At 44.7% G+C, this 25,404-nt stretch overlaps 1 protein-coding gene across 6 annotated transcripts in view; it reads right to left on the reverse strand.

The window, feature by feature from the left end:
- The window catches only part of AFF2 (ALF transcription elongation factor 2), a 531,908-nt gene extending 512,350 nt beyond the window's left edge, over nt 1-19,558 (reverse strand). For 5 of the 6 annotated variants that reach the window (XM_070462659.1, XM_070462658.1, XM_070462657.1 and 2 more), the window contains exon 1: nt 19,168-19,558. In XM_070462659.1, the coding sequence (XP_070318760.1) occupies nt 19,168-19,214 (47 nt within the window). In that variant the 5' untranslated portion in view covers nt 19,215-19,558. The remainder of the gene's footprint in view (nt 1-19,167) is intronic. The other variant, XM_070462662.1, reaches the window with a different exon arrangement.
- Nucleotides 19,559-25,404: the final 5,846 nt, after the last annotated feature.

Consider the following 25,404-nt stretch of genomic DNA (forward strand, 5'->3'; position numbering starts at 1 on the left):
ATAGTAGGCCACACACAGAAGACCGACTGCAGCGGCCTGAGCCATGGGTGTCGCCTTTATGCTCCACACAACTGTTTGACTTTCACACAAAGACTTCTTCTCAGGGGCGCTGTTTGGGTCATTACAGAATGGGCTTGTCAGAGGGCTTTGTAATTGTAACCATAAACAAATTACTTTAGGAAAAAGACCGGAGCCACCAGCAGCCATCAAAGAGATTTGTCAAGACTGTTTCTGATCATTTTATATCAGATTTCTTATTAAATGGAAAAAAAAGAGAAGTAGCTGCAGGTGAAGTGATAACCATTTTTGCAAAAGCTTTAATGTCTACAGTAAAAGACACACTATAATGAGGCATGGAAGTTATTTCCATTTTAAGACCTTTAATTTCAGATGGCGAACTAGGACAAATGCCTTCCCTCTGTGAAGAGCTGAATGAAAGTTCTGGTAAAGGGGAGTCAATTCCCTGTTCCATTTTAATTTATTTAGAAAGTCATTCTATTGCATTCAAAACAGAGGCAGCTGAGCCAGTGTTAATAAGAACCAAAAGAGGCCTGTGAGCTCTAAGTATGGTCAACCCAGCATAGAAACATGGCAGCCCAGTGCCTGCCACCTGAAGGCCCCTGACACACTAAGGAATTCAGAAGTGAACCTCTTCTATTCGGGCATTTATGCATCATATTTTATCCCCTGGCCAAATACACCTTTCTTGTGGGAAGTGGGAGGGAGGTTGGTGGGAGGAGTTCTAAAAAGCTTATTTTTTTTTTAAATGCACAGATGCTTCTAGAACATCAAATGGGTCTTACAAACAACATTTTGATGAGTTAAGTGTAAATGAATCAGAAACATATGGATTACATTTCCCTCCGAACACAGAGGGGTCTCAAAATTAAAGAGGGGGGAAAAGGGCTTGAGGCGACACGCATTTGGGTTTCCCTGAATGCAAAAGTGTTTGAAAATAGTTCTAGGCAGGCAGCAGGCCCAGAATGCATCCTGGACATTAATGGATTTTATAAATTTGAAAAATGTTGGATAGTTAAGTTTCCCTCTTTGAAGCATCTCAGATGTAAGTTTGTTTTATATGATTTTTCTCCTTTCAATGCACAAGTGTTCAGGGCATCTGGCATTGATTATGATTATTTTATTCTTAAAAAAAGCGTTTAAAATAAAATAATGGCATAATTTGTTTAGACAAAACAGCCCTCAACCAGACAAAGGCTAACAGAGTAAGAAAGGTTGTTTATATATACAGGGGAGAGTGGTGGGATAGGGTATCAGGGCCATATATCTTAAGAGTTCAAGTTTCACAAAAGCCTAGAATCCAAAGCTAGCTTATGGAGGCATGCACGTCTGTGTGTGTACAGATATGTGTATATACACACGTGAGTGTAAGTACATACACACACACACACACACACATACACAGACAGGTAAACATTAACTTATTTCCTTAGATAGGTCTTGAATGGCCCATCCTACTTCCATATGTGGAGTTTGTAGCCATGGACACAAGGAACAGTTCAAATTCCTCTTTGAATGTTTAAGTCACTACTAGCCAATCTGAACTGGAAATTGCTATCAGGGATTTCACCAAAAAATGTGTTTAAAGACTGTGATATTTATACCATGATGTGACAAACCAAGATGAAAAAGATGTGTAGGTTTTATTTCACAGACACACAGGAAGTAAGTGGAGAAGAGGGAGATAAATATCCATTCTCCTTTGCAGAGGATGTTGACGCATCACGCCTGACCAGAGAATGGTCAACACCTTCTGTAACAAGCCTGTCAATAGCCAAATGGAGTCAGGTTCCGGCACGAAGCCAGGAATGCAAGAGTGAGGAGTCTGGGCCGAGCAGCCACTAGCTTCTCTGCCTCTATTTATATAAGGTGCCGTTAAAATGCCAATAGGAGGCAATAGGAATTAATAGGCTCCATGTGTCGAACTTAAAAATGAGCCAAGAAAAATTTTAAAAGCCTATATATGTCAGTGATTCCCAATTCTTTTAATTAAAACTATTTTTTTTAATTTGGACTGCTGATGCTATTTTCATGGTTTGTTGTATTTTATGTGGCAGTAATCTTCATGTTTTCCTGCTCACACTTCCTCCCCCAAATCAGATCCTCCCCCAAATCAGGCAAAACACTGTGAGCTCTCTATTTTTGAAATTTAAAGTGAATTTAAGGTGATCTGATGTAAGCATTATTATCTGACAATTGCGAGCTTGAGATTCACAGCCAATGCCCTCTGTTGCAGCTTTTCTCCTGAGGAATTTGAAAGCATCATAAAAACTCAGCAGTTGAAACAACCTCAAAGGTCATCTAGTTCAGCCTTTATCTAATGCTGGAATCCCCCCTACAGCATTCCTGATGAGGGTCATCTAGTCTTAGCTTAAATACCAGACATGTATACTTCTTTACCTAAAACTCCACAAGGTAACATCCACTCAAGTGGAAAGTGACCTGACGCCACACGCCATCCCTTCCCCTCCCCATCAAAGTGCAGTCATCTGTGGGGTCATTGCTCTGGGCAGAGCAAAGAAGACTCTTATGCTCTTGCAATAAATGACCCATAGTCATTCTGTCTCTTGCGGGACGGACAGACCATGCCAAGCACTGCAAATACAACAGACCATGGCCCAATTACATACAATAAACTTCTTAATGCACAGGCTGTCATCTGTCATCCACACTGATACTCAAGGTGGGTCTCTGGAAGAACACAGCTGGCTCTGTTTGGTCTTATTAGCAAAATCCACACTCCAGTGCCAAGACTTGCCCAGAACAAAATGGAATCTAAAGTCTCTTTAAAAGAGTATTCGCCCAAGTCAAGACAAGTCTTGAGTCTGGATCTAAACTGAGTATTTCTAAAAGGCATTTGGTAGCAAAAAACCATTCATCTTAGGATGCCCCATGAAAAGCTGTGAAAAAGATGAGTGAAAAAAATTATTTTCCAATTTAGTGTCCCTTTAGCAAAAAGACTCAATACTGTACAGCTGAATTCAAAGGTTGACAATAACTCATCAATAGTGCAGTACAGGAAGTGGTTTGCTGAATACTGACAAAAAGGTTGCAGTAATCAACAATTCGGTGCAATATCATAGGGGCTAGATTTTGACTTAAGCTCCCTCTCATGCAGCAGGTGGAAATAATGAGTACTAGCCATTGAAGAAATTACTCAAGGCAGTGCTGGGTCAGCCTAGCTTCCTGGCAGTCAAAAAGAAAGCCAGATGCCCTGTGCCGTGCGTTCCACCATATGATTGATGACTCAAGCCCTTTCAGAACAGTGTCTTTGGAAATGGTTTGCTGTGGCTCCAGCCAATCCTCTTTGTCATGTAGCTCTCCTTCACATAAATCTCCTGCAGGAATCATCAACCAGGGCCCTGAAGGCTGGGCAAGGAGTATCTGTTTTTGTCATCTTAAAGAGGGCTGTAATCCCTGCAATTGGAAGGATCTTCAGATACGACTTTGGGTGCCTTAAAGAACCAACTCTCATCCTAGTTTAAGTATTTAATGATCTGGCTCCAGGAGCCATGTACGCAATGGCCACCATAAGATCTCCATGGTGGTGGTGGTGGTTTAGTCACTCAGTCATGTCTGACTCTTGCAACTCCATGGACTGTAGCCTGTCAGGCTCCTCTGTCCACTGGAATTCTCCAGGCAAGAATACTGAAGTGGGTTGCCATTTCCTTCTCCAGGGGATCTCCCTGACCCAGGGATCGAAACCAGATCCCCCCACATTGCAGGCATATTCTTTATCATCTGAGCCACCAGGGAAACCCTAAGATCCCCATAACCCATTGCAAAGGTTTGGCTGTGACACATATTGCAAGGAGAGTGGGACCACTCAAGAATGTAGGGTCAGAGTGGGATGCTATTCAGATCCAATCCCCATCTTGGAAGAAGATGCTTCAGCCTGCCAGGCCTGGCCACCTCTGCTCTGCATATCTATACAGGGACAACCATGAGTCCCTGCAGGCCGTTATCTGCGTACTGGAATGTTCTGCCCTGAGAAATGAGAACACAGTGAACACAGGAGGGCTGCCCTCAGACCCAGGAGGGCTGACGTGAGCCAAGGCAATGATACATCCTCTGTGTGGCCTTCAGGGAAGAACTAGAACCAAGGGCTGGAAGCTTAAGAGGCGTTTTCACACAGATGATGGAAGGTGTAGCTGAACTGCCCAGATAGGAAAGAACTGGCTGCCTTGAGAGGAGGTTTTATTCTCCTCCCATTTTCTGGTTTGCTTTTTGGGTTGACAGAAGCTGGGTGAGCACTGCTAGGGAGAGCAGGGGAAGGGCATGGCCAGGGAGCTGGCTGAGGCCCCCGACAAGGCCCCATTCCTCAGAAGGTCTGAAGCTCTAAGACAAGCGCGGGGACATGGACCTGGGAGCAAGTGTTCCAGAGAAGCAGACGCGCCTCTGCTCTCCCTCCACCATCACACAACTCTAAGGAGTTCACGTTGATTCATGAAAACTGATCCTATTTCTCTTTAGATTTTTATACCTCTGCCGATTTTTACAATTCAGGTTTTAAATGGGAGATTATTATTATGGAAAAAAAAAAAAAACTGAGGCACACAGAGAGCCTTCATTCTCTGCTTAATTGTCATGGAGGAAGGCTTCAACACCCATTGTCTATTTATGAAAATTCCACCTTATTATTAAACTCCAGCAACACCAACAAGTGTGGCTTAATTTGCCAAGGCAAAATGGCTAGAATTTCCAATGTCTTTCCATTTCGTTGAAAATGAAGGTCTAATAATTTGACAATTTAAATTCAAGATGCCTTCTTGGATTTTTAAAACTGATGGAGCATAAATCTCCATTAGCCACAAGAGTTTTGGACCTGAAACTTGGAATTCATTGAAACAGCTTGCAAGATATTAAAGGCTTCTGTCCCCAGAATATGTTATTTTTTCTTTTTTTTTCCCCCCAGTGAGGAAACAGAGCAATTTCTCTATTACCCTTTCAAAATAAGCTTACAAAATGTAAAAACTGCTTCTTTTTCCTCTGAAAAAAAAAAAAATGTTTCCTTTTGTCAAATCTTCTCATTCAGTGTCAGCTGCCTCATTCACGACAACCTTTTAAACATTTCCGTCATAAAATGCATAGATAGTCTTCAGGAGAAATTAGTTAAATGACTCCCAGAAAGCATTGTTGTTTTTCCCCTTTCGAAAAACTGCCGTAAGTATCCCAGCTCACTAATAAAGAGTAAACAAGTCTGAAAATGTATCGCATGTAACAGATATGATTAAAAGGAAGACAATGAGGAGGTCAGCGACATTCATGCGATGGGCAGTCCTGTTCTCAATGCATTAGACCTAACCAAGGAAGGGAATAAAACTGTAGCTACTAAGCCGTTCATAGGAATAAATGCCAGGAATCCAAAAGGCAGAGACGGAAGGGGAGGTAACAGAGCACTAAGGAGTCAAAACTAACATCGGGCTTCCCCAGGCCTATTGAGAGAGAAGCCCAAAGTCACAGCAGAGGCCGAGTGAGTTAAAGGATCGACAGTATACAGGCCCATTCAAGGTGGAACTTCCCCACCCCCAACCACACCACCAACATGGCTGGAACTCCTTTTGAGAAAAAAGTAACATCAGAACTGCATTCAGGAAATCCAGGTGCTGGAACGCATTTGAACAAACACGAATTCACAAATCTCCATTTCATGACCTACCAGCCATACCACCCCACACAGCCCACAAGGTGAGGCCCAAGTTCACAAGTGAGACTGGGACACATTTCAAGCTTTCATAGCATGTGGGGAATAAAAGGAAAGAAGAGACTGTGGAAAACTGGAAAAGTAGCCCTAACATTGGCATTGCCCCTTTTCTTCTGTTTTTGGCAACTTTTTGTTACCAGTATTTACACATTTGCGATTTTCTGGGTTTTTGTCATTGTTGTTGTTAAATGAATGTGTGTCCATGAAATAATAAAAGCCACAGGAACCCCCGATAACTTGGACCATATCTACGGAGTCATGTAGGCACATTCACTCAGTCACTCTTCCCCTTTCTAATTCCTAAGAACAATAGACGAAACAAAATTAACTAATTAAAGCTCAATGAAGATTTACGAGGAGACTTGTTTCCCACCTTCTGCCCCTGTAGCTGGGTGAGGCAGCTTAACTAAAACATCTCTGAGAAATGCCATGAGCCATCAAGTTTCTGACTCGCGTATCATTTATGATACCCCTGGGGAGCAGGCCTGCCTAAGAAAACCAAGGCCCGGCACCCCATAAGGTTCTCATTACAAATAGGAATGTGCCAGGCCAGATGCACTGGGGGTTGTCAAGCTTTGCAAACTCTCCCCACCAAAAAACTCATAAATTTTGCAGAATATATTGCTTTTCCTTGGATTTTTATGATTATGTTCAATTTCAGGAAACTAACCCCATACTTCATCATTTGCCTTCATTTTTTAAGAGTTATTTGACATCCACAAAGTTCTATGGGCTTCTTACTAATCGTGTTTTTTAAAACTTAAAAATATAAACCTACATATTTCCAGCCAGCCATGAATTTAAAACCTCCCCCGCCACCTTCCAATTTTGGTGTGCAATTGCAGGCTGAGCAGATTTCAAAGTTTTTCTATTGGACAAACTCACCTTTCCATCTTCCATGGACGTAATGAACCCAAAGAAAGATGACGATAACAGTGACCAGAGTGTACAAGACAGTCACATCTCGGGCACTAAAACTGGATGGTGAAGGTGACGCTGTGAGGCATTCATAGCCCAAGGAAGACTCCCCAGTTCCAGGATCAAGGATACAGATATAACTGGTGGGCTAGAGTTGGTCTGGGCACCTAGGCAAAGTTTGGTGTACTCTCACATTTTAACATGGTAAGGTGAATTTTAGGGATTTTAGTGCTATTTTACTAAGTTTACTTTTCATAATACATATTTCAGATTTGAATCCTTAACCAGTCTCAAATTGGTTACCAACTTAAAATGCAATCTTTCAGCTAATTGTGTATTAAGAGCAGCAATGTCTATAAACACTTGTGCATCTCACTGTAGCAAGGGCAGTTCTTAATGCTACACCCAAGCAGTAAGCCTTCTTTACACACCCAAGAAACCCAGGGTCAGGGCAAGGCCTACATGATCCAGTCTCCTCTGATGAGATATGCAAAGATCCCATTCTACTGCAAATGTTCAGGATAGGAAGACACTAGGGAGCCAGACGTGGTCCTGTGCTAAATCAGATTAGGAGAAGCAGACAAAATCACAACTTTATTCAATGTGTCATTTATCCCGGGTGACTAATGCATTATTTGTATGAAGTTAAAATTGAGCTTTGAGAAACTATGAAATAAATCAAATGCCCTACTTTATGTAATTTTAACAGACAGATCCCATTAGGATTCTACTATGCGTAGCTGTTGGTTAAAATCATTGACCAGTATCCCTATAAATTAATCAGCTGAGGTAATACTGGTGCTGCTGTCACCATTTGCTACTAATCTACAGTTAGAATTCACTTTAACTTTTCAAGCCTCTTGAGATAGGTTCATCACATTTCAATTTTTTGTTCAAAATATGTGAGTAACTGCAACTGTTTACAAAAGTCTGTATGGTATAAGTCTGCCACGGGTGTCATTTTTCAATGGCAGTAGAGTGTGCAATGGCATTTCATTGTAATTTCAGGGTAAAATGCTAATCAGAATCCAGCCATAACAGTCTTCATCATTCTTGATAGGAACTTTATCCCTCGCAGTCTGAATATACGTGCACCATTGAAGTTTAAACTGTTTTAGAATTGCAAAAAACTAATGGGCCAAAATGTCTAATTATACCAAAAGGGATATAGTTAATATTTAGCAGTTCACTTTTTTTTAAAGACTGTCATGGCTCTTGCATTCCTCCTGGACTGTTAATACTTGGATATGTTTCATTTCTGATATGAGACCTAATTTAGTACAAACTTGTAAGTACCTACAATTTCTCCTCAAAATATGTACCTTAATGTCGAGTTAATTTAACTATGTACTTTATCTCTACAAAAATGTCCTAGATTTCTTTAACGCCTTTTATCTTTCTTTCTTGACTTGAATCTCGTGACCTTTGAATGTATACTGTAAAAACAATAAACAATATTTAGAGGGTTTCCCCCCCAAGATTAATTTTAATTACACTTGAAGTTTGAAGTTACCCATGAACTCTGAGACAGCTGATGTCCAACTCTTTGAAGGCAGGGGAAGAAAACATCTATCTTCTGGGGGTGCTTGCTCAATAAGGTGATGTGTGTAAAACACGGAACACAGTCCTTGGCAAAATGCTACTTTTTTCTCTCATGCTGGCACTCAAACCATCTTACAGAGTGCTGCAAAATGAACACACAGGGAAATGTTCCTGCACATCCTGAAGATGAAATTGCAATCTGAATCCTTCAGAGGCATAAGTAGAAAATGTGTTTGGTCTAAAAATATGTTGCACGTTGCATGTGTGTTTAGTCACTCAGTCATATCCGACCCTTTGTGATCCCATGGACAGTAGCCCACCAGGCTCTTCTGACCATGGGATTCTCCAGGCAAGAATACTGGAGTGGACTGCCATTTCCTCCTCCAGGGGATCTTCCCAACCCAGGGATCAAACCCATGTCTCCTGCATCTCCTGCACTGGCAGGCAGATTCTTTACCACTGCACCACCTGGGAATCCCCAAATATATTAGGAAAATCCAAATCCCAGGTTAGCCTCCAAGGCGGGAGCTATTTTTAAAAGAAAGAAAGAAGGACAAAAAACAAACAATGCATCTGCCTCAGAGGAGACCATGGTATAAAAGTGGGGAGAAAAATATTGAGCAAATGTTGAAGGCATGTTCTTTCACCACCCACCCCCCACTTTGAACTAGAGGAAAGCCTCATTCTGGTGACAATAACAATTTAAGACATCTTTTTAAAAAAAAAAAGTTTGAAAAATTACCCTCATGGTATTGTCGCAGATACTAAATGTAGGTATACCTCTCAGAAAGAAAATGCTATGCGTAACCATCTAAAATCACAAAACTGGTAAGTTTAGGGTTGTTAGGAGCAATTACTCTCATCAACAAAGAATTCCCCGCAGGATTTCTGGCAAGCAAGATGCACATAGAGAGACTGACTTTATAAAACTTTAATAAGCATGCTGTTTTAGGAACATATCTACCTGTACTGGCCTGTCTGACCACCGTGATTTTAGCTCTTCTCTTAGACCTCAGTCTGCACCTCCCAGCTCTGCTCACAAAGCTGATCACACAAAGCATTAAGCAGGTTACTGTATATCAAACCATTCATTGATTTTGCAGAAAGTAACTGAGCACCTACTGTGTGCCACTGGTTCTAAGCAGTGAAGCTGCAGTAGTAAATCATACCACCCCCAAAAAGACTCCATCTTCATGGAGCCCATATTGAATGCATCTTCCTCCCAAGCACTGAATCTCATGCTTACACCAAAGAGGAGCAGAATCGAGTGGCTCTTGCTGGAGTAGATATCAGGCCAGTTAAACCTTGTATATGGTTATGGATGAAAACACGATGCTGGCTTGTAAATACTAAAGAAGAGTGACAAAGGCCTCGTTAGCCTCGTCCGCTGCCAAGCCCCACGGCACGCAGGGCTTGCCACTGCTTTAGCATCTCTGCCAGGGTATTATCATGGGCAAGCAGCACAGTGAAGGATTTACACAGCCTGTGTGTTCATTTCAGCTCTGTAACCTACTCTCAGTTGCTGAACCTCTCTGTCCCAGTTTCCCCGCCCTGCAAAATGGGGAACTCAGAGAACACAAATCAGAGCCTGTCACAGAAGAAATGTTAGCCCTGATTATTATTTTCACTCGCTATTATTGATATGGCTTATTATGATGGCTTCCCACCTAGACATAATATTTGGAAGACCTAGTGCAATGCCTGAATGACTCAGATAAGCGAACGATGGTGCACCCTGGATTGGCTTCATTAGGCTATTACTCTGGGCCAGACCCTAACTAGGATTACATCAATAAAAGACATATTCTCATCCCTCAAAACTCAGGTGCACTGGAACTCTGGTCAGGGCAGCATGGCAGCTCAGAGGAGGGGTGTCTAACCCAACGGGGCAAGAGTATGTGAGTTTAGAGGCAGAGAGGCAAGAGAATTATAGCCAGTGGCTTCTCCAAGACAGAGCTCAGATTCGAAGGAGGAGACAGCCAGACAACGAATTATTTTGTGGCCAAACAATTCATTATAAACATAGATATAAATGCCAATCAGATGGTACCAAGGCACCAACTTTAGGGGGAAAAAAAGGCAAAAGGAAAAGCATCAATACACACCTTTCAGAAAAACAAGCTAATAATTTTTTCAAAAGAAAAAGAACAAAAGAACAGATATATCTGAGTACATCTCAAGAGCCACAATATATGCATCTCTCAAAAATAGCTACTTTGCCAGAAATGCTGCCAAATGACAAACATTTGTTTCAACTGATTCGGGAAAACAAACTTTCATTTGGTATTTCTTTGAAGAATTCCTGCATCAATATTTACATAATATAGATAGATAAATGATTGTCCAGAATTTTGTAGTTATCTCACAGCCAATGGTGGTCAGTGGGTGATGACAATAACTCTGTTCACTTAGCAAAACATAACTTCAGCAGTAGTGAGCGACTATCCAACCAGATAACTGTGGGTCCAAAGACAACTGTTGAAGAGCAAGTGTTGCTGCTCCTGGTCTTCTAAATGGCCCACATTTCTGGTTCTCCATTTCACTCTTGGCCTTGAGGAAGACTGCTTCTCCTCCTCTAGCCCACAGTCTCTCTCTCTCCCTGAATTCCTACTTTACTTACATCCATGTCATACTATTTCCCCCAAACTAGTTCTACATTCCAACGTCAAGTCAGTGAGGCCAGAGGTCACCTTCTACATTCCTTTCCTCTCCTTCTAAGAGTGGCTGCCTAGCAAAGCGCTGGGCACAGAGCTGGTACACGAAGCAAACACCTCTGCCGTGCATGCTAAGTCGCTTCAGTCACATCCAACTCTTTGCAACCCTATGAACTGCAGCCCACCAGGCTCCTCTGTCCATGGGATTCTCTAGGCGTGAATATTGAAGTAAGTTGCCATTTCTTCCTCCAAGGGGTCTCCCCAACCCAGGGATTGAACCCAAGTCTCTTATGTCTCCTGCATTAGCAGGCAGGTTCTTTACCACTAGCACCACCTGGGAAACCCTGGACACCATTCTGGAGAGAGTGACAAATACTGAACCAGGCACAAGGGCTCCAGACCCTACCCAACAACGTCACGTGTGGACTATACATCCTTGGGCAAGTTATTTCCCCATCCTTGGCCTCAGTCTCCTCATCTGTACGATGAAGAGGCTGAACCAGATGATGGTGAAGCCCTCCAGTCTTCAAACATTAGGTTTGAGGCATTGATTAATATCTACACACCCAAGCCAAGACTTCTGCCAGCAAATAAGTAATGGCTAATTGATGAGACCTCTCCAGGACTCCATGGCACTTCATCAGAAACATCCATCAAGCTGGAATTTAATTTAGTTACCATGGCTGTGCCGACCTGGTGTGAAACCACCAGTCCCTTTGGAAAATTAATTTATTAAAAAAATTCATTGACTGACATCCTGGAGGGAGAAATAAAGCCTCTGCAATTGCATTTCTCATTGTTCAGCAGACAGTTAGGTCATCCTGTACATATTGCCACAGTCAGAAGGTTAAACTGTCCTCAAAACACACTCCTTCCAGTGGGGTGGTTTGATCAAATCATACTAGAGACCCAAAGACCAAGGAGGCGTCAGACTCCTAAGAAACTTCTCCTGGTGACTGTTAAAGCCCAGGCTGCAGCTGCAGCGCCACTACAAGATGAGCAGGATTTTATTTTTATTCATATAAAAAAGAGACCATTTCAGTGCTACTGACAGGAGATATGTGGCCTCCAAAACACAAAATCCGGATTCCAGAAATAGGGTTTCATCAATGCCACCATACATACCTGCTATTGAGATCTGGTTTTCACTGAAGCTGGTCGATGATACAGACAACTGTTATTTAGAAATCTAAGAAAACAAACCACTCTTTATGGGATGGAAGCGATGTGTTTCTTCTTTTCCTTTTCTCCAGTAAAATGAACATTGAAAAAATAAACAGATGAGCGATTTCAAGTTTCCTTAGCTATTTCCCAGTGTGTGGCCTTTACGCCTTCCAAGACCAGCACATGCCTATCAAACAACCACATCAAAGATAACTTTCAATCACTGGCTGATTTTCTTTTCCAAATGAAGCAAAATGCACAGGTATATGAAAAATAGCATTCCATAAACTAAGCAATCCATAATCAAAATCAGATTCTAGCTGGAGGGCTAGTGTCAGCTCTGCTTAAATCATGCCATTTTATTTAAGCACTCAGATAATTTTTCTCAGCTCAGTAAGTAGGTGGATGTTAGCAGCTAAGGTCATCGAAAAGATTTACCTTAAAATAAATTCAACAATTCAGAGCATCGCCCTCTCCATGGTATAAAGTGTGCCTCGCTTTGAACATGCATATAAAATTTCATTAAAGTGCAACATAAAAGTTTTACATTAGAGGAACCCAGTGCTGGACCTTTGTTTAACAGTCATGATAATTTATGGCGTGGATCTGCTACAGTTAAGTAGAGAAACAGCCTTCTCATGATGAAATACAAGTCATAAAGGCTGAAACTCAAGGAAAGCTAGAGGAATCCCAAGCCTCCAATCAGTCAATTCTTCTTCAGATTTTTATCACACATTCTTCTTTAACGTTCTCCACACAGATTGAGACACAATACAGTCCTGGACCCCTCAACCTTCAAAGCTGCAGTTTGTAGTTCTAAGCATATCTTAGAATTCATGGGAATCTGGTTTTCTCTTTTTAAGCACACGGGTAAGTAACAGGGGTTCTAATTTTGCCTTTTCCTATTAAGCATTTTTTGGGTTACCATCGTTCTTTCTCATTCCTTTCCTCAAGAGAGACCAGACTGGCTAAGAGACCGTCAAAAAATTACAAAACAATTAAAACACTATAAAACAGGTAGAGGGTGGTATTACCACCAAGATTTTTGCAACTATCTTTGAAAGACAGTAGTATTTGCATAGACCACTCTTGGAGCTCGTGGGGTTCTCGTGTTAACAGATGTTTCTTGAGCATCTGTAATGAAAAAGGCACTGTCCAAGATGATGTGAGAGGGTGTGTGAATATTTAAACACAAATGACTTAATGCAACAGTAGTGATACAGTGAAAAGAACAATAAACACAAATCCTAAGACCATCCACATACTGTGAAAACAGGCAAGTCAGTTAACCTCTCTGAGCTGCCATTTTTGCCATCTACAAAATGAAACCAGTAAGACCAGTCATGGCAAACCCACAAGGTTATTGTGAGGATCAAATCAAATGATAGATGTGGTAAGTTATAAAGCTTTGGAAAGAAATGCTATCTACCCCTTACACCCAGCTTTGAGGCTTCCAATTAACTAGACAGATATACTGTGGTCTTTTTTAAGTTCAAGTACTGAATCTTCAACATTAGGGTATTTGAATTTAAATAGACAGTTCTCAAGGATTTGAGTTTTGACATATATTTATGGAAAATTATATATATATGATATATACTATACATATATGAATGGAAAATTATAATATACATATATTATACTATTCATACCTTCTCATTAAAGAAGCATCCATAAACGAGTGCTAAGAGATTGTATCATTACACAAAATGTTCCTTATTTGATTAAAAGAAAAAAGCAGAGTTCCATGGCTAGTTGAATACATGGTCATTCCACAGAAAATTTTTTTTTTACACAAGCATAACATACACAATCCAATCCGTTTGTTTCAGTGACAGCCAAATGCTCCAGCTCACCCAGTAACAATAAATATTAGGCAATAATAATAATAAAAAAACAGGCAATGAAGGTGTGCAGGAAGGCAATTAAGCTGGAAAGTGGGAGATATGGATTTCTGATCCAGCCCTACCATTGATACAAATCAGGCTGTGTGAACTTAGGTGAGTCAATCAACCTATCTAGGTCTGTTTGTTCATCTGTAAAATAGGAATAACACCTGCGCATTCTGATGCACAATGATGGAAAGAGATGATGTACGAGGAAGGACGGCACCTGTTGGAAAGGCTCAGACAAGATGTCAGTTGCTGATGCAGACTCGGGGGTCAGCCCTATCTAGGCTGGAATCTGAACTGCATAACTGAGGAGCCAGTGCCTCCATTTCTTCATCTAAAAATGGAGGTCATATTAGGACCCATCTTATAAACTTGTCTAAAGGATTAAGTAAAATTGAGTATTTAAAGCACTAGCTACTCAGTCATATTGGGGCACTGAGTAGATACCCAAATAACAACAACAATGATGATGATGCAACTTATCACATACATGGGTGAAACACACACACACACACACACACACTCCTCAAAAAGGTTTCTCCAGATTGTGGTCCTGAGTTCTTATATCAGCAATAAACTTCTTTCCATTCTCAGTAAATAAGTTTTTAAATCTCTTTCTTTATCCCACAGGAATCAGAAAAAAACAAAATTAAGAGTGAAAAATATACTCACTGTACCCACTGTTTTGTCTATGTGACAAGCTCATCAAGTATATGGTGGTTTCCCTTCCTGAGGTACAACCTACAGCTATAAGCTCATGGGAGTACAGTTCCTAGTTTGTTCCAGAGATGGCCATTTTATTGGGCTTTTATGATTTTTTCAATTAAATATGTGTTAAATATGTGCAGATTCTGCATGCAAGCAATAGTCTTAGCTAAGAATAATGGGCATGAAATAAAGGTTCAGCACATTAAAACCATTTCTATTCAACAATAATTAGCATGTTTAAATACAATATAATTTTTATCCATCTACAACATGCTTAAATGTTTGGAATCTCGTTTATGTCTATAATGACAGATTCATATTTGAGGCAGTCATTTTCAATCTTGATTTGTATATTTTAGACTTGTTAAATGCTTGACTGAATCATTAGCAAAACAATTCATGTATCATTAAACTGATTTCTAACATGAGATAATTTTCTTCCTTGTCCAACAGACATGCCTTTTAAGATTTACAGAGATAGCATTTATTCTTTGGGGGCTTTCAGCCGGGTGTAGAGCAGACCTTATCAGTAGCTAATTTCACCACCTTGAGTCTTACTCCCCACCCACTCCACACACTCAAGCTCAAGCGGTTTTTTGAATGAAAGCTCGGACACACTGGAGAATGAATATTGTACCAGCAAGAAAAAAGAGACCACTGACTGTCTTCCTTTCAATGGAAAACAAATAGAGGGGAAGGGAGAAAGATAAATGGATGGAGGTAGAGAAAGAGAAACCCTGGCGACCTGTGGGCCTTGGTCAGAACAAGATCCAGGACCCCCTCGGCCCCCTCCATATTCCCGCCAATCCCAGGTAGAGGTGGGCTGCCTTCTCAGTCCCTCCCTGACATTCCCATGCACCAACAGGCCTCTGCCACTCTTCCAGAGGATCGAAGAGAGGGAGGCCTCCCAGATCTGTGCACACAGAACCGGCGGAGGCAGCCGGGCCGCCGCCTTGCATGGGCCATGCCCAACTGAAGCTGGAACAGTTCACTTTTGTCTGGAGAGCAGGGTCCCCGCCTCCCACAAGGCTGAGGGAACCTGAGCAAAGTGGGGGCCGCTGGGGCAGCGGATGAGGGGGAGGGGAGGAGAAGCCTGGCCCGCACATGGCCCCTTCCCAGCCTCAACAGCCCCACACAGACCTTTGAACTTTCTATTTATCTAACAGTTTAGTGAGTTTAACTCTCTTCCTGTATAACTGCCCATTTGCAAGCTTGCCTCTAATTAGGCTACTTGTGAGACATCACATAAAAACTACAAACCAAGGATGCTGGCCTCTGTCCTTCACAGGCAAAGTCGGCCACTGTCATCCTGGCTTAACTACAATTGTCATCAAGCTTTGCAACATGGTGATTTTGCTCTCACGGTGATTTGCTTTTCCATTTTTATTTTTTAGTGTGAGCCCCTTCCTGTATCTGTCTTCCCTTCCATCTTTCTTTTTCAATGATAAAATGATGATAAGCACCCCTGCAAAGAACCTCGGCCTGTCACAAAGCAACATCTCATCAATACGGGAGGGGTGCCTGCCGACAGAAAGGCTGGACACTTGGCAGGCCCTCAGATCCTGCTGGTAAAGGAGTCCAGATCTAGCCACGTGATCTCCAGACACCTCAAGAATTCATTGACTGGGTTAGCACAGGCAAGTGTACGCAGTGATTTAAACAATCAAATTTGATTATTTTTTCCCTTATCCTTTTTTCACTTTTTAAGAGCAAGTAGTATCTTTGGTGTACACAGCCATCTGCGCCTTCCTCTTTTTCACAGAATGGTTCATATTAAATTCAGACACAGGTGAACACTGCTCATTCACCCAGGAATCTTCAAGAATGAGAGCTTTGGCCCTTTAATCGAGTCAAGAGCATGACCCATTAAGAGATTCTTGCCTTGTGTGAAGTTCAGGGCTCTGTTCCGTTTAGCGCCAAGCACTCTTAACCGCCCAGGCTGGGAAGAGTCACCCATGCCTCATCCTGGCCATTTGCTTTCCTCCTGAGGAATGTGGATGTTTCTAAATGGGCACACGCTTTTTGTTTACTATAGTCTAGTGTCTGTAAGTGACACATATGCCTGTTTCTGTAAAGTCTTTCTCCATTAGGTCGTGGAAGATGAGTTTGTTTTTTAGCTGGCCTGATCCGGTTATTATGTCAGACATATAGGGTTGCGGTAGAGATGGCTCAGAGCTCTCTGTTCCACAAATGAATGCTGAGAAGAGGTCCAATGGAAATGAGATCCTTAACTTGGCTGGTACCTTTTTCTTCCTAGGGCATCCTTGGGAGGTTTGGGGTGGGGAGCAATGGATGCCATCCCTCTAAGCAACTACTTACTCCCCAGGAGGGGAAGTAAACATGTAATAAACATGCCATTGCCATGCTCTGGATGTGCAAGAGAGTTTGGAAAGGTACAGACTTTCATTCAAGGCAATAAGCAAGCTCTTTACTTCACCCACTATTCACATTTCTGTCCCTTTTCTCTGTGGGGGTGTACAACACACAGATGCACAACTGCAGTATTACAAATGTTTACAAACACAGATGTAGAAGGAAGCTTGCCCCTCACAATCGAAGGAGAAATTTTCCTGGAATGTGTGCACAGAGGGAAAAGGCTGGCTGATTTATGCAGACATGTTATACTAATTCATCAGTATTCACATAATATCCACAGAGTGTCTGAGTCCACATGTTTCTTAACTGATGTGGCAGTTAGGCATCTAGAGGAAATCGGGTTTTGCATTTTCCTTAATATAATAAAAGATAGAGTTTCCAAAAAAGGAGAGAGATGTAGTCTTCTGAAAAGACAAATCAAAAGAGTTCACCCCTTTAAATATGCAACTGCATGTGCCTAAAATTAAACTAAAACTAAAATAGTATAATAAACATGTTTTTAAAAACCTAATACATTGTATATATGTTTAACATTTGAACTACACCCACAAAATCAATTATAACAACGTCTGTTAAGTTAATAATGTTACCCACACTGTATATTAGGCAAACTGTATGCAAACAGTAATGTTGTGGTTATCAGGTGCCTGCAAAATAAATTAGTGAAACAAAGTAAAGGCTGTGTGCAGGAACGTAATATTTAATGGAGCAGTAATTTTATTGCGATCTTTACTTTTAAATAACAACAGCGTGGTTATTAAAAATTGCAACGTGTTCTTCTGCAGAGCTGATAAAACCCTGCATGGTATCAAAAATGCCTTATAGATTAATACTGATACAGCATAATTTGTGGCTTCAAGGATTTACCCGGAATTGCTGTAAAGTAAAATGTTTTTAAGTTCTGGTTATCTTGGATTTTCAACTAAAGGAGTCATGATTGGCATAATGAAGCTATTGGCTAAGAGTGTGACCCTTTTCTAAAGAAGGAAATTGCCTAAAATATCACATCAGCGAGGGAAATCCTTGTAAAAAAACACAGCATTCAGAGTCAACGGCTGCCAGGAGTTTAACGTTGCAAAAGATTTCGCACTGCCGGTCGGTACTATAGATTATTCCAACTCCATTTAAAAAGCCAATAGCGAAGCGTGCAATTCTAAGTCGCTACCGCCGTGCCTTCCCCTCGTCTAATTCCATAGGCTGTGGGGGCAAACTGATACGAGAAAATGTTATGACAAATGAACAGTGATAACGCTGGTGCAGGAGGTGAGGCTTTTGTAAAAGTTAATAGATATGTGCATCGCTATTGATGCACACGCGCGCTCACAGCACGCAGAGTAACAACTTTCCAGCTCTCAGTCACCTCTGCACCTTCTTTCACAGACAGCCCTCTCGGCGACAAGTTGATGGTATTTGGGGAAGAGCTGACTAAACCTTTGAATCCGAGCTGGGAGCCTATGACACAAACCGGTGGCTGCCTCCCAGTGGGAGGGGGGTGCAGACAGGACCCAGGGGCTAATTAAATGTGCGTTGACTTCGGAGCGGCCAACTTTAGGGGCCAACTTCAAAACCCCGCAGTACTGAAAGTCAATGCCGCAGTCGGCCCGGAACCCGGGGTCCCCCGCGCAGTGGTCCCCAAAGCCGCCGCCAGGCTCCGGATTGCGAGCGGGTGGAAGGGAAGGTGTGCGCGCCGCGCCGCGCGGGGACCGAGGTGGCGGCGGGGGCGGTGGCCGCTGGGGACGCGGAGGGCCGCCGGTGGCACCTGGCCGCTGCCTGTCCCCCCGCGACCCGCCGCTGGCGTCGAGCACCTGGGAAAGTTGGGGGCATTTCGAGCGGCAGCATCCGGTGCGCTGGGAGGCCGCCAGGCCAGCCGTTCGGGGAGAAAATCCCGGGCGGAGGTCGCGCGGCTCAAACCCCGGACAGCAGCGCATCCGATTTGGGCCAAACGCAACTCTTCGGACTTGGAGTGCAAAGCGACGCCTTCCGGACCCGCATTCCTCACTCATCCGCACCTACCCCCACCCGGGCACCAGATCGAGGAGTCGCAGCGGCCGGGGCCAGAGGTGGCCGAGAGCAAGTGGGAGGGCGTCCGGGGCGCCCCCACCAAGCCCCGGCTCCTCTTAACAAAGGCGGAAAGCCCAGCCCCAGCGCGGGGACCCGCGCAGCAAAGGAGAAGGCAAAAAGCAACACCTACCACTGCTGCTCCAGGTCCCAGTCCCTGAAAAAGTCGAATAGATCCATAGCGGCCGGGCGGCGGCGGCGGTGGTGGCGGCGGGCGGGCGTCCGTCCCTCCTCGCGGCGGGTCTGCGTGGCTCTCGGCGCGGCTCGTGCGCTGCTCTGGGCAGTCCCGCTCTCCGGCCCTCCTGCCCGGCTAAAAGTGCCCGGGCCGCATCGGCGGCGAGGGCGGGCGCCGGAGGTGCCGGGTCCTGAGCTTCGGGGCGGCGGCGGCGGCAGCGGGCGGGCAAGTGCCTGACCGCCCGCTCGGGTCTGCTCGGTCCGCGGCTGCCCGCGCGCCCAGCGCCCCGACGCTGCGGCGGCAGGCGCGGCGGGCTCGGGCCGGCGGGGCCGCCCGCCTGGCGGGCTGCGGGCTGGCGGCGGCGGTGGCGGCGGCAGGGGCGGCCGGGGCAGCGGCAGCGGCGCGGCGCGGCGCGGCAGCCGGGGCGGCAGCGTCGGCGGCTGCACAGGCGGCGGCGGCGGCGGCGGCGGCGGCCGCGGCAGCATCACACACTTACACACTCACAGGGGGCGGAGCCTGGACAGCCCAAAGCCGCGACATGGAGCCGGCACGTTATCATCCCCGGATCTGGCAGGGGCTCGCCCCGCCCGTCCGCGCCGACCGGGACCCCCCTCTGTCAAAATCAGCTGGTGGGAGCGGCCACAGACCTGGGGACTCGCGCCCCGGGGCCCGGGCTGGAGGGGCAGCTGCACCGAGGCGGGCGGGGGCCCGGCGGGGCCAGGAGGCCGGCTTCCGGAAGGAGACCCTCTCTCGGAACCCCCACCTACTCCCACCCCTGCGAGTTAAGGTTCGGGACCCAAAGAGAGTGCACAAAGTGACGCGGGGATGGGGGTCCAGCCCCCGCTGTGGCGCGCACAGTCCCTGCCCCCGGACGCTCCTTGGGGTCCCCGACCACTGGGAGCAAACTTTGGTGGGCCCGAGCATCCCTCGGCCCCGCAGCGCAGAGCCCTCGAGGCCAGGAAGAAGAAGGCGGTCACCTTCACCTTCCCTGGCGCCGCGTGTCTGCACCTAGGCCGGCCAGGCATGCCGCAGTGCCGCTGTGGCCGCACTGCAGGGCGCGGTGCGCACCTAGTAGGTCCGCAAGCTCTGGGTCCTGGATTCTGTAGGCTGCAAGGGTCGGCACGGATGACCACTCTGGGTGATCCTCAGGTTCGCCTTAGGACGCTGGAAACTGGGTGGCACTACCACCTTCTAGGCACAACCACCACGTGCCTTGGGCAGAAGGCATCAGCACTCCCTGCTCTGGGAGATGGGAAATTCCACAGAGTGTGCCCACTGTCCCACCCTCTGGCTGCCTGTCTCCCTCTGGCCGGAGAGTCTCTCTCCGCGTGCAGCCGCCTCCCTCCCTTCAGCCTCCACTGGTCCAGGACCGGTGGACCTCTTTAGCCAACACCCTTGGGGAAAGCTTTCCGGGCCTCCGATGCCCAAAGCAGCGTCAGAAGGGGCGGAGTCTGACACTTCGGGGAGCAGGAGCACTCGGAGTCCCAGACCTTCCCCACGTCCTTGCCCAGGCAAAATAGTATTGGCGCATCATTGAAATCCTAAGGTGAGGACCCTCTAGCAAAGCGGTAGCCTGAGCGCTGACAAGAGCTGGGTGCCAGTTCTGACTCTGATTCTGTCACTGGCTCTGCGTGTGACTCTAGCAAGTCTCTTCTCTGAGGCTCGTTTTGTAAAAGACAGAGACTTGACAGAGCCACCATCTGGCTCCTGCACCTCCAGCTTTCTCCTTTCTACTTGAATATGCTTCTCTAATATTATCTCATATTCTCAAAATCATCTTAATAATTTCTCTTTACTTTTTTTTTTTTTCTGGAAGAAACTGAGGCTCTGAGACTGGGTAATTTGCACAGGATCTGACATTTCTCCTGAAGGGGGAACCGAGATTAGAACGAAGAATCTGGAAAGCCCATTTAGGGAGGGCTGAACTCAGTGGAAGGTGCTACAGCTCCAAGAGGTGGAGGACTTGAGAATCTGAGGTTGAAGGGGCCCAGAGTTCGGTCTCTCTCATATTCTTCGTATGGGAAAAAGCACATCACCCACATACACGGACAAGACACTAAGATTCTGCAACTCTGGCATCCGATGATGCTTTGCTTTGTTTATTTATTTTCCATAGGGCCAAGTTCTTAACAAAACTAGTTAACTGACTGCAGATCAACCAATGGGCAGCCAAGGGAAGACTGCATTTCAGGTCGCCTTGTCAATTTGGCTACTTGTAAACTCCTCTAGTCAAAGACTCCAGGGCGAAAGAGCTATTGGTAAAAATGGTGCCAGAGATTTTCAGATTCTCCCTGTGCCTTCTTTACTTGTGGAGTTCCAGTCTTCAGCCTGAGACTGTGAACCCTTGAGGCAACAGAGGCTTCCTTGCTCAGATCCACAGCTCCCAACCTTAATTCCCTTAGTAAATGATCCTGGAATTGGATTTGATTGCTAATAATGATTGTCGCTTGGGCTAATGCTTGATCTGCTTGAAAATCTTTAGAGGAAAACCAGAACATCTACAATTAACATTTAAATGGTGATTATGGTCACTTTGTATCTGATTCACTTTTCTCGCCAGATTATATTGATTGGGGAAATACAGAAAAAAAATTATGTGCTAGGTAAATAAATTTTCAAGAGAACTAAAGCTGTTCCTTTAAGAGTTCCAGACCCCTGTCTCCCCACTGGTGCACTTTCTTCCCAATCAGCGGGAAGACCAAGCAGAAGCAGAAGGAACCAGCGAGAGGCAGCACTCTGAACAGAAGTGCCTGCGGGAAGGAGAGAAGAGACAAGTGGTGTCGGCTGCCATTTCAAAAAAGGGGCTGGGGCTTCTCCTTCCAGAGATCAAAACCAAGAGGGGAGGCTGTGCTGGATGGAAGGAGTTCCCACTACCAGCCACCCTCCTGGAACAGGGAGGAAGCTGGGAGAGGCAGCCCTGAAGGGACCAATCTATCCCTAAGGCCAGCCAGCCAGCCCAAGCCCAGCTCACTGTCTGAATATCTGCTCCTGGGCAGAGGACAAGCTTCACCTTCTCCCTCCTCCTCTTCTTGCTCATTCTCAACTCTGATGGAGCCAGGAGCCTTAGAACTGGGCTCTTCAGTGAACCTTCAGACAGCCATCCAAGCCCTGTATCCTCTAGCACACTGGCAGGAGGGAAGGGAAAGCAAGTTGCAGGGAGAGCAAAAGCAACAGGAAGTGAAAAGGGGATCTGGAATCAGAGCTCACTGCTGCTGTCACTCTGGCAGCTCTGCCATCTAGTTCCCACAGGTCAGGTTGCTGCCCTCTCATTCCACTCTCTGGGGCATCTGAGCAAAGGTGGTAGGTTCCTGTGGCTCAGGCTGCGGTCCTGGCTTTGCCTAGAAAAGCCCCTCTCTGATCTCACTACACAACTCTCAGCTCAACCCAATATTTCTGCAGTTGTAACCTCTCCCCTTTGACCCTGCTCTCTGTAGGCTTCTCCCATGCTCTCTGTTGGGGCCCCCTCCACACCTCACCCATCTCCTCCATTCAGAGACCTCCTGGAGGACCACTGGGCCAAGAGCAAGCCATCTTTTCAGAGAGGCCAGAATCAAAACTAAGACTCCATGGCCCAATCTCTTGAGATGTAAAACCAGAAATCATTCTAAGAGGCTTGATTGTATGCAAATGCTGATTCTCAGACTTCCTGAACTGGGATTTTGGACTTGAATTACTTCAAAGGAGTTTAATTTGGAGTCTCCGGGTACTGATGTTCATTTCAAAGAACCGGAACTCCTCCATTCTTATAGTGGGAATAAAGGCACTGTCATTCTAGATCTGGTAGATAGTGTCTACAAATTAAGATTAATTTAAGAAAATTTCACTGTGAATGTCAGCTCCACGAAATGAACAAACTGACAGCATATGATTCATGTGTCATCCTGTCATACCTCTGATTTCAACTTAAAATATTAAGTATTTGTTTCTGACCTGGTGTGCAGTCAGGCTGAGTTAATTTCTAGGAGAAAATTATGATCAAGGTTACAGCTCATCTGAGGAAGATTGAAAAATTCCATGGGCTCCCTTGGGAAGTATCAACTCCCATTACTGGGGATCTCCCTCTGGTAGTACACCATGGTACTGTTCTGAGTTGCAACGGACCAATTCAACTGTGAACGTGGGGCAGTTTCCACACATGATCCACAGTATCCAGAACAATCCTTTATGGAAGGAGCATCTTCTTTTCTAACTTCAGAGAATGTCTGTTCTTGTTTCATGTCAGTGCTTCCAGAACCTGTAAGTTTGATTAGGTCCCATTTGTTTATTTTTGCTTTTATTTCTATTGCCTTGGGAGACTGACCTAAGAAAACACTGGTATGATTTATGTCAGAGAATGTTTTGCTTATGTTCTCTTCTAGGAGTTTTATGGTGTCACATCTTATATTTAAGTCTTTAAGCCATTTGGAGTTTATTCTGTGTATGGCGTGAGGGAGAAAGACCATATAATTTTATGTCAGTCACTTCTTAACTAGGTTTACAGTACTTGAAGATGATGCTATTCAGATTTTATATGGTGTATTGCTATGATTCCTTGTACATATTGAGCATAACAATAAATAGAGATAACATGGATTGAGTCTTTTTGCATATCAGACAGAATGCTCAGCATTTTACAAACATTATCTCATTTATACCTCACCATAATTCTCTGAGGTAGTCACTAGTATCACACCTATTTTGCAACAGGAAACTGAGGCTCTAAGAGACTCGGCACTTGCCCAAAGTGACAGAGCTCACTAGTGCTGTAGCCGGGTGCTGGCCCCAAGTTTATTCCCTGCCTAAGTGCATGTACTTATCCAAGCTGCCTCCAGTGTCTCCATTCTGTCTGAATGAAGGGTTTCATATCACTATACCCCAGGGAAAGTAAGCAAGGAAGGAACCATTATCTCTATTTGACAGTTGAGGAAACAAGTGAAGTGACTTTGCCATGATCACAAGGTGGCAGAGCTGCTGAGGGGGGCAGCTGTCATTTAGGCACAAGTTCAGTGCTCATTCTGTGAACCACATTATTGTTTATGATCCCAAGGCCACTCTAGTGAACACTCTGGGAGTCTGGGACTGCAGTGGCATCAGTTTACTGTTGGATTAAAAAAAAACTATCGTGGTGCAATTTCCCTGATCTCAACTGTGGCTGAATTAGGGGAAGGCAGTTGGCTGACCCATGCCCTCATATTAAAGAAAGTCAGTCAGATAGGCAACAGGAAGCAAGAAGATGGTGGAGTAATTCTTGCTTCATCATTTAAGGAGACTCATATGGGCTTTTTTTCCTGGAGATTAGAAATCTAGAGCTAACATACCTCTTCTGTCTACTGTGTGGGAGTGCATGGTAGTGGGATGGTGGTAGTGATGGGGAATTCTCCTGCTCAAGACTGTGTAGTTGGGGAACTGCAAATCTATGGCTCTCTCCTAACTTCTCCAAGGTTCCACTCCCTTGTCTATAAATTCAGGGCTTTGGGAATGACTCCAGCTCTGACATTCTATGGCTCTTTGATTTGAAGTCCCTTTACTCAACCTTCTGTCCATGACCAAAGCAGACTGCTCATTTATAGTGACGAGGGAGGTAAAGTGAAGACTCAACTCCATTACCCAGATCCATCATCTCCATTCCTGATCCAGTGATTGAAACATCTGCTTCCTGCAGCTTGGAGTCCTGTCCCTGGGCTGCCCTTATAAACCCATTCTGCAGCATGGTTGCCAAGAGTCTCTTCCCAGAGCCCCCCCTGTGGGGTTGAAGGGCTGGATTCCAGAGGAAAGTCAAGCATTTTCCCAGCAGCCAGAGAGGGAACCTAATGTATACAAAAGTGCTTTGTAAACGGTAAAAAGCCCCATATAAGTGCACACTCTCACCATCTCTAGGGTTGCTATCTCAGAGCCTTCTCTATCAGCTGAGGTCAGCAGTGTTGAGTGTGCTGGCTGTACTTGTAGGGTTTTCCTTTCTTTTTAGCTTTTTATTTCTGCTTGTTTGTCTGGCAAATGGGGACACATGCCATGGGTCCCAGAACCTGGTTAATAAGTTGTAAGTTTTGATGCTGTCAAAATAGTATTAAGAATTTTAAGCTTCTTTTTATGCACTAATCATTTTTTGGAGGCAGTTCAGTCCACTGATTTTCACAGTGACACTTTTTAAAGTGATTTTGTTTAAGACTTCCCATATCTTAGTATCACGTGAACCTGGATTTTCTATTAAGTTGCTAA

The sequence above is a fragment of the Odocoileus virginianus genome, unplaced genomic scaffold (assembly GCF_023699985.2).
Source record: "Odocoileus virginianus isolate 20LAN1187 ecotype Illinois unplaced genomic scaffold, Ovbor_1.2 Unplaced_Scaffold_7, whole genome shotgun sequence".
In the NCBI taxonomy this organism is placed as follows: domain Eukaryota; kingdom Metazoa; phylum Chordata; class Mammalia; order Artiodactyla; family Cervidae; genus Odocoileus; species Odocoileus virginianus.